Raw genomic sequence first — 9,938 nt, 5'->3', positions numbered from 1 at the left:
ATGTTTTAGTGGAAACTTGCACTAGATTGTTACCAATTCTTCTCTTTTTAATACTGATATTCTGTCAATTTCACTTTATTATTGTTATTTTTGTCTTGTTGAATGCTAACGTACTACTGGATGATTGTGTATTATTATTATTCTTTTTCAGATATAACCCATTTCCACCCTCATTTTTGTTTTCTTTGTTTGTTTTCCCCTCTTTCTTTCTTGTCATGATGTCAAGTAAGTGAGATGCATTTCAATACTGTATAATTCTAATCAAAGCTATTGACAGACTGATTGTCAATTATATCAGATGTAAAAAAGCTCTTTTTTCCTTAATGTCTCTCTCTGCTAGAATTTATATCAAAGAGATACGTACCTGCTCATCTACTTTTGGAAATCATAGTTTTTCATATTATAGACAAAGCTTTTGTAGCTCATGATCATTGCGAACTGAAAGCTGCCATCTAAATAAAATTATAGGTTGGACAGTAACTTAAGTTTGAAAGTTTTTCACTGGAATGCGGAATATCATGGATTGACCTGTTGCTCCTGCGATGAAGGCCACGATGATGCTGTATAGTGTGTTTAGTGATTTATTAACACAATTTTGTATAAAGAGTGGTATGTGGTCTAATTTAACACAAGAAGCTTAGAGATGAAGGATTTCTCTGTCTAGAGACAGGTTTTAACTGGGTTTTGTTTGATTGCACAGACTATCAGTGTACTTTACCATGCAGAGAAAGCTTCAATAATTAAATGACTACTTTAGAATGATAAAACTATATGCCAATTAGTAATAATGTATCATTATTCAGAACACACTCGGTTTTATTGTTATTAGAATTAGAATAGTTGTTGTTATGAATCGTTTAGCAGTGCCTCTTTAAGGCGGGGTTTATGTCATCACGTGATGTTAGTGACAGCTTAGCCGAATTTGTCCAGTCGGTTTCCGTTAGATCTGGGAGGGTGATGGTCAGAGTTTGTATTTTACAGATGAACAGTCTGTGCTGTGGCCGTGATAGATGAGAGTCGACAGAACAAGACCGAAGACTGTTAGAATAATGCTTCAGCTGCCATAACGTGCTTTACAATGGCCATCAGGGAATTGAAAGTTTGTCTGCTAGGGGTGAGTGTTGAGATTCCTCTGTCTGTGCGGCTTCAGGTTCCATCGACAGACACACAACAGACTGACTGGAACTGTGATGATTCCTGCTTCCTTTTCTCATAATGAACGCGTTGAGATGTTTTACCGTCACGAATGTCCTCTTTCAGTCACTCAAAGCTTCGTGAAATGCTAACACAAAGAACTTATTTGTTTGTTTTTTTATGGAGCCAAAGCTGGAAGTGTTTTCCAGGTGTTTTCGCATAAATTCATTCTTTTGGAATGTTTGCGGCCATGACGTCACCGCCTTCTGGAGAATGGCAGTGTTCGAAATGGAATTCTAGCGTACTCTGCAGTATATAGTGCATGTTGCACACTGTTTAAAAAACACAATGTAAAACAGGATACATTGCTTTGGAAGAGTACACTATCGTACACTACTGCAGATTTTCAGTTTACATGGAATTCCCAGATGGCCTAGTTGTAACTGATTTTTAACATCTTTATGACTTAACTTAAAATTAACCTAAAGTTAACACTGAATCGATGTAATAAGGTAACGTGACAGCAATGTAGCTTACTAAAGTTTGAAACTTTTAGTGACATACTGTTTTACATACTTGAAAAGAAAAATAGTAGGCAGTATTACAGTATACTCCTGTACTAGTATACAGTAAGCAGTTGGTATTAGTACACTATGACACACTAAATATAATTTAGCCTACTAGCAATCAGATAAAATAATGATTCAAGTTGGTGTTGTCTCATATTTGTTCATATTCTGGTTCATTCGTCACACCAAAAAGTTAAGGTTAAGTGCATTGCATTATGGGGTACAGTATTCTGAGCAAGTGCCTTATAGTTGTATATATTATAGCACATTTAGGTCATCCATGTATTTTACACATCCAGAAAAGTTTCATGCAGGGTACTGTATGCATTCTGCAGATGTGGTCTACTCTGTAGTATTGTTGAATGTTATTTTTAAAGTCACTCTACTGTGCTGCAATAAATGTTTTTTAAAGTCACACATTACTTAAGTTAGGCACTTTATCGGTGAGACACATTAAGACGTCTATATTTGATATTTGATATTTTATATAATATCTGTTTGTTTTTCTTTTTCTCATAATCGCAGGACACAGGAGTCGGGAAATCAAGTATTGTGTGTCGATTTGTTCAAGATCACTTTGACCACAACATCAGTCCAACAATAGGGTAGGGGCATCTGTTTACTAAAAATCATATTTATAGGGATTTACACATAATTGAAGTGAAGCATGAGACCACCTTCTTTCTGCTCTGTTGGATGAATATGTTTCTAAATATTCCTTTATGAGTCAAACACTTCGCATCCAACACTGAGTCCTGTTTTGTCTTGAACAGCTGATTTCGAGTCAGTTTGTTTGTTTCCTCTCAGTTTCATTTACATCAGCACAAGCTGGTTTCTCTGTTGGGTTAGTCATTACTTTTAGACTAGAGAATATTTTTAGCTTTTCTGTTTTGCACCATTTGCACTTTACACAGAAGCTCTTGCAAAATATTTTCAGATTTTTTTTTTTTTTTGTGTGTGTGTGTGCATATTTTAGTAATGGTTAACATTGTCATTTCCTCTTTGAATGATGTCTGTGTAATATTAGTTTAGGGCATTGTGCATTTTTGCTTTTTTATTGTTTATTGATTATTATTCGTTTTTTAATATTGCATTTAATACACACTGTCCGGCCCAAAAAAAGTCACTGTTTGAATCTAAATAGTCTATGATTGGATCATTATTTCAGTGATTATTATGTTTCTAGCATGTTATATGTTTGGCAACAGTTCTTCTAACCCTAATTGATGGAGTGTGTAGCTTTTCATTTCTTAAACACCCATGTATGAAGACGCATCATGGTCATATTCCAGGATGACAATGTCAAGATTCATCAGGATCAAACTGTGAAAGAATGGAGCATGAAGAATCATTTTCACACATGAATTGGCTCCTCTAAATCCAGAGCTTAAGTTCAGTGACGTCTGTGGGATGTGCTGGAGGAGACTTTACACACACCTGGACTCTTGCATTGCCAAAACAACATCTTGACCAAAAATTGATGCACCTCTTGATGGAAATAACATCACAACAACATTTATTTCCATCTAGAGGTGCATGAAACATAATCACTGCAATAATGATCCAATCATAGACTCTTAAGAATTTGCCTATTTAAATCCAAATAGTGACTTTTTTTTGTGTGTGTGTGTATTAACATATTTTTATCATAATTTGTTTTTCAGTGCATCATTTTTAACTAAGACCGTCCCATGTGGAAATGAACTTCACAAGTTTCTGATCTGGGACACCGCAGGGCAGGAACGGGTGAGAATGTTTAGTTTGTTTTATTCATAAATTAGAGTTTAGGTGTATAAATGTTTTATGAAAAGTGTGTCTAACCTAGTTTTTGCGGCCTCTATGGCCAATATCATACATGTATATGCTTTACTCATTTATGTGTTTGTTTTTATTTCACCCAAGACACTCTTTTTCTTTCTAATTCCATACATTTGTGTTTAGTTGATCTTTGAGCAGATTCATGCATCTACTTCTGTCTTAAAGCTTCATACAACCACACAAATAGTAAAAATAATAAACAAAGCACCATCAGTTCTGAGATAGTTCAGCTGATGACTCCCATGATCCATAGCATTCAGCTTCTGTTCTCATTCACCCACATATGCACACAACGGATTCCTGTCAGTGTATAGTTCACTCAAAAAAGACAATTCTGTCATTTACGTTTGGAACATCTTGTGAGTGAGTAAATGATGAAAGAAGATTATTTTTAGATATGAACTATCCCTTTAACACAAGATTAAAGGATGCAAGACAGTTCTAGGTCAGACCTTTGTCATCAGTTAGTATTTAGAGAAATTTAATTTAGTTTCCAACATGCACTCATAGTTCAGAGTTCACTGTAGGTGTGACTCATTGGGTGCGGTGTGTGTGAGTTTGAGAAGTGCTGGCATGACTTTGTGTTCACGTCTTTGTTCACTATTAGCATGTGCATCTGTTCAGAAGATCACTCTGAAAAAACGCGTCCCCTTTTGAACTCGCTCGGACGTAATTGCCATCTACTTCTTTACAGCAAATCTCCTGCATCTGTCTGAACCAAAACCAGCTCAAGTGATCCTAATATGCTTTATTTATCATCAATGCTGTTTACAGTAACTACATCATGCTTTTTTTTTAAGGAAATGTGAGTGGTGTTTTCCGGTGCAAACCTTGCCTGAAGTATGAGCAAAAGTGATGTTTGCCTTATTTAAAACATAACATTTAGGTTAATATAGTAATCAAAATGAAATTTCCCAACATTAACAAAGTGTATCTTATTTTTCTCCAGTTTCATTCGTTGGCTCCCATGTATTACAGAGGCTCTGCAGCAGCCGTTGTTGTGTATGACATCACAAAGCTCGTAAGTTGCGTCATAGTGTGTTTGTGCAATTCCTTTCCAAGTTGTTTCTATTTAAAAAGCATGTTTAACTGTGTTTAACCCTTAAAGACCTATACGGCTGCCGGCGGCAAAGAATAACTGTTGTTCTTAAATGTTTAAGAACTTTTGAACCGCTACTCCAATCCGTATGCTTTAAAAAGTCCCATAAAGAGGAGATTCGCGGCTTTTCTTAATCGCGTTTGGACATTCAGAAGCTCTGTAGTGAATGTGATTGCTTCATCGAGTTTTAATCAGCATTGATTCGCCAAAGAAACCCGTGCGGTTTGTTCCTCTGAGCCAATCATGAATGATTGTTGATGCTTAGTCCCACCCCATGCCCAGATTGGTTGAAACTATCATCTACTCAACCAATAAACATAGTTTTTGGTCTTTTGCACGAACAATTAGCATCTTTCTTTGGAAATTTGAACTGAGGCACGGAGGTAAAGTGAAAGTAGTTCATGTATGTATATGTATGTGTGTGTGTGTGTGTTTATATATATATATATATATATATAAATATAAAGTTTATTTTGCTTCAGTGTTCTATTGCAATCATTCTATTTATTTTACTTCCTGAACTAAAAGTCAGTCTAAATTGTCAGTAAATAAAAAATACCAGCTTTTCACTGAAAATCGCCTATAATAATGTTGTAATAAATGGCTATAACTTGCTTAGGGATTGTTACATGTAGTCAAAATTACATCTGGAAATGTAGAATATCCAAGTACAGCTTTCTAAAAAAAAAAAAAAAAAAACTTCAGGAGGATTTGTTTGAGTTGAGTAAAAAAAATCATTAAAAATATGCTGCCGTTTTTTTTAAATCTGGTAAATTCATCCATTCTAAGACAAAATAAATCTAAAATTGGATGATTTATAATGGGTTAGAAAAACAAAGAAAAGAACAGGCGGTGCAGGTGCTCCAAAAATGGTCTAGGTCTTTAAGGGTTAAGGTGCATTTTATGGAATGGTTGTTTTGAATGATGGTCATGGTGGTCAATGAATGGTCATTTTGGTTGTTTATTTGTTTATAATTGTTGGAGAAAACACAAATTTTGAAAAGAGATTTTTACAAATGATATCTCTTTTGTATCTCAGTTTTTTCTCTGCTCTATGAAACAACAGCTTGTGTTTTTTGTGTTTCGTGTCTGGTTTCTGCAGGACTCTTTCCAGACGTTAAAGAAGTGGGTAAAGGAGCTGAAGGAACATGGGCCAGAGGATATCGTTGTGGCCATAGCAGGAAATAAGAACGATCTGGGTGACATCAGGTTGATAAAACCCTCTTGCTCTCTCTGAGAACGTATTACACTCTGTGAAGTTTCTTTCCAAAACCGATCTAGCCGCTCCTGCTTAGATTTTCATGTCTTATACATGTATATTGTGCGATAATTGTACTTGAAGTTGACATGAAATCAAAACTGACCCCATTGACAATCTTTAAACAGAAACTGCTCTTAATGTGCATGTTATTCCAAAGAAATTGAAGTATAATCTTTCATCAAAATGTAATAACTTGCAATCCAGTCAAATCCTAATGGATCAACTGGACTGTCGGTCTTTGCGTGTGTATAATTATTCAACATTTGCAGGCAGTCCATTTTCAATGAACCTCTCTGCTGTTTGTTTCGGTCCTGCCCTTGGTTGGACGAGCCCCTCATGCTAAGCAAACACGCAATGATGTCTGTGAGCGCGCGAGCTCATTATTTACTCATATTCAATGTTTTTTTTTTTTTTAGGGAAGTTCCAACTAAAGAGGCGAAAGATTTTGCAGAGTCAATTGCTGCCATATTTATGGAGACCAGTGCCAGAAATGCAGTTAACATAGAGGAGCTGTTCCAGAAAATCAGTAAGTATCACTAAAACTAGTCAAGTGTCCACGCTACACCTGACCCACCGTAGCAAACCCGAAACACTACAGCTATAGGGATTGCTAGAGAATTTATTTGCTGTTTTTTTGGACACTGTATCATCTTCTCCCTCATTTACTCACATTTTCCAGTATTTTGTGAAGCGTTCTCAAGTTAGTGATTTACTATACTAATAGAAAAGTCACTTAAAGGTGACACATTATGCGCCTTTTCACAAGATGTAATATAAATCTATGGTGTCCCCAGAATGTGTCTGTGAAATTTAAGCTCAAAACACCCCCCGGATCATTTATTATAGCTTGTCAAATTTGCCCCTTTTTGGGTGTGAACAAAAACGTGGTGTTTGTGTGTGTCCCTTTAAATGCAAATGAGCTGCTGCTCCCCGCCTCCGTTCAGAAGACAGCTATCCTTTACACAAGCTTCGGATACTCGACAATAACAAAACACGCAAATTTCAGTTAAATTTCAGAAATAACAGTAGCGGAGTGCAGCCTTATGGAGAGATTCAGGAAGAGGTTGCAACTTTTAGACGCACCTGGATGTTTCTGAATGGTTAGTGGATAAATATATGTAGTTCCTCTCATCGACTTGCGTGTACCTTCATGTTTAACTTTTACACAAGTTGACACAGTTCCCTGAGGTCTTTATAAGACAGCTGTGAATTTTTATTTATTTTTATTTTTTTGGTCAAATCGTGTTGTGCAGCAACGACATAACAGTGTTCATGCTTTGCTCAAACTTTTGCCATTGCATTAGAACTGGTTACAAACCAAATCGCGGCGCCGTGGGTGGAAATGTGCAGGTTAAAGGGGCGGTAATATCATAATAAAATCCCTTTCCTACATCAGAAGGAGAGCGAAATCTGATCTGCTTATTTTTTGACATGCTTGGAGAGAAAGGCTTTCCAAAACAAAGTTACTGGGTTTTCACATTTTCTTGGATTGGTAGATGCACCGGGGACCCGATTATAGCACTTAAACACGGAAAAAGTCAGTTTCATGACATGTCCCCTTTAAAGGGATAGTTCACCCAAAAATGAAAACTGTCATCATTTACTCACCCTCATGTTGTTCCAAACCTGTATGAGTTTCTTTCTTCTGTTGAACACAAAGGGATAGTTCACCCAATTTCTTCTTCTAAGGTGGTGTTTTACAGGGTTGAAGGGGTTGTTAGACACACTATGGAGCAGAAACCTTTCAAACATGCTCAAACTAGCTTTAATTCATTGCTTTGAGTGATGTATTGCTTGTATAAAATGATGAAATGGCAATTTACATAAAAACACACTAATGCTCAATAACTACACTACTGTTCGAAAAGGTTTAGGGGCAGAATGTTTTTTTAAGAAAATATTTTTATTCAGCGAGGATGCATTAGTGAGAGTAAAGACATATATAATGTTATAAAATATTTCTATTTTAAATAAACTGTTCAAAAACAACTGTTTTTTCAACATTGATGATAATCAAAAACGTTTCTTGAGCAGCAAAGCAAAACATTTTAAATTATATTTTACAATATTTAATTTTTTACTGTATTTTTTTTCCTTCAAATAAATGCAGCTTTGTTGAGGTTTAAGAGACTTCTTTCACAATCATTAAAAACTTTTACCGACCCCAAATTTCAGGGCTTTGCACATTAATACATTTATGCAAGTTAAAATAACTCCTTTAGTGGAGTATTTCATTCTAGCTGTCCGCGACGATGACACAACGCTAATTTTTAACTTGTTGCAAATATTTCTTAGTCATCTCCATCACCTCTGTGTCACATTTTACATCAGTTTGTGTTTTGAAAGATTGAGTTTCGTTATGCTAGCGGCCGCTGTATTCAATCTAATGCAATAACATGCGCACACTAACTAGAAGTGGCATAATTGTTCATGTTCTCGCATCTGTGTGCAGGTCGACAGATCCCTCCGCTGGAGAACACAGACGCTGACAGTCACGACTCCTTTAAACTGACACGACAGCCTCCTCCCTCCACCAAACGCTGCTGTTAGACATCCGCAAGTCACTGCAAACACCCTAGAGTATGATTTTCTGTGGAATCTGACCCATGTGGTGACCCAAACATCAAATTAAACATTTGTTAATGTTAATGATGAGGATACAGTCAAATGACTTACAAACATGTACATTACAGTAGGAAACAGCAATTCTGCAGCTGAACAGTTCTATACCAAATCATTATGTTTTCTGAATATTGCAGTGATGCTGAGCAACTTTGGGAGGTGAGTTATCTAAACTTGAAATAGTTTTCAAATCAAGTTTTTTAAATGCAATATTGTGTTTTTTTGTGCAATATTGTATAATTTAAATGCTGTCTGTCTAGTAGTAGCCTAGTTAGTGCTGTGTTTACACAATAATAAGTGCCTTAGAAATGCCATTTTGATGTCGTTTTGATGCATAGATGTAAAAACAAAAGCTTTGATTGGTTATTTCTAATCTTGCTTTATATGACCACTCACAATGACATAGGATCGAGTGATGTAAATGACACACAGATACGCAAATATGTTGGTCACACTTTATATTGCAGTGTTTGTTATTACTCTCCTAGAAATAAAGGTTCTTTAGTGGCATTGATGGTTCCATAAAGAACCTTTAACATCCATGGAACCTTTCCATTCCACAAAAGTTTCATTATAGTGGAAAAGGTTCTTCTGATTATTAAAATGCTCTTTACACCAAGAAAAAAAGTTTCTTTGGGGAACCAAAAATGGTTCTTCTATATGGCGTCACTGCAAAAACACCCTTTTGGAACTTTTATTTTTAGTTTTACTACTGCATAATACTAATAAACCACATATGTTTAATGGAATTTTTTTCTTAGTGCTGTGTGTAATTGCACATAGTTCTTGTTTCTTTTTTATTAATTCATTATATGGGCACTGTAAAATTAAGTGTTGCCAATTTATTTATCCTGGAAAGTGAGTCTGTTAATCTATTAAAGTATTAAGTGAAATATTTACCCCTTTATTAAACGGAAATGTGAGAAATCAGCCACCAGAGGGCACAATTGACTTTTCTGTGAACAACAATTTTGTTAGTTCTTTTGCGAACTTCTGCTTACCTGTTGCTGTCAATGGAAAAAAAGGTTGACTCAACTGTTTGTTTTTATCCCACTAAAATGTCTAACAATATGCGTTTTTCAATGTTCATCTGTTAAACATGTACATTTATTAGCTGATCACTAAATTTGTACAACATTTCCTCCAAAAAGTTTAAACTGTGATTCGGCTGTGCTATCAATATCATTGCATTACTTTAAGCATCTCGACCATATTCGCTGAACCAGTGGCGAGTTCGGGACAGGGCTATTTGTTTGACTGACAGGGATTCTGCCACTGGTTGGGTCATTATTTTTGCAATTCCATTTGGTGACACTAGTGCTTCAGAAATGACACACTTCACCTTTAAGGCTAAAAGCATAAAAGCAGGGTAATTGTGCGTGCTCCTACACAATCAGCCAACCTCGGTGTGGTTGTGAGTGGATTGATTACCTGT

General features: G+C 35.9%; 1 protein-coding gene across 1 annotated transcript; it reads left to right on the top strand.

Moving 5' to 3' along the window:
• Positions 1-921: 921 nt before the first annotated feature.
• On the top strand, positions 922-8,507 carry rab31 (RAB31, member RAS oncogene family). The gene is made up of 7 exons (XM_056271668.1): positions 922-1,114; positions 2,229-2,308; positions 3,368-3,449; positions 4,471-4,542; positions 5,723-5,829; positions 6,298-6,407; positions 8,334-8,507. Exons 1-7 carry the CDS (start codon positions 1,079-1,081, stop codon positions 8,429-8,431), a joined length of 585 nt encoding a protein of 194 aa, XP_056127643.1. The 5' UTR covers positions 922-1,078; the 3' UTR covers positions 8,432-8,507.
• Positions 8,508-9,938: the final 1,431 nt, after the last annotated feature.

This window comes from Rhinichthys klamathensis, unplaced genomic scaffold (assembly GCF_029890125.1).
Source record: "Rhinichthys klamathensis goyatoka isolate OS25496 unplaced genomic scaffold, OSU_Roscu_1.1 h1tg000323l_1, whole genome shotgun sequence".
In the NCBI taxonomy this organism is placed as follows: Eukaryota; Metazoa; Chordata; class Actinopteri; order Cypriniformes; family Leuciscidae; genus Rhinichthys; species Rhinichthys klamathensis.
Note: the sequence above shows the minus strand (reverse complement) of the source record. Positions and strands in the feature narration are given on the sequence as shown.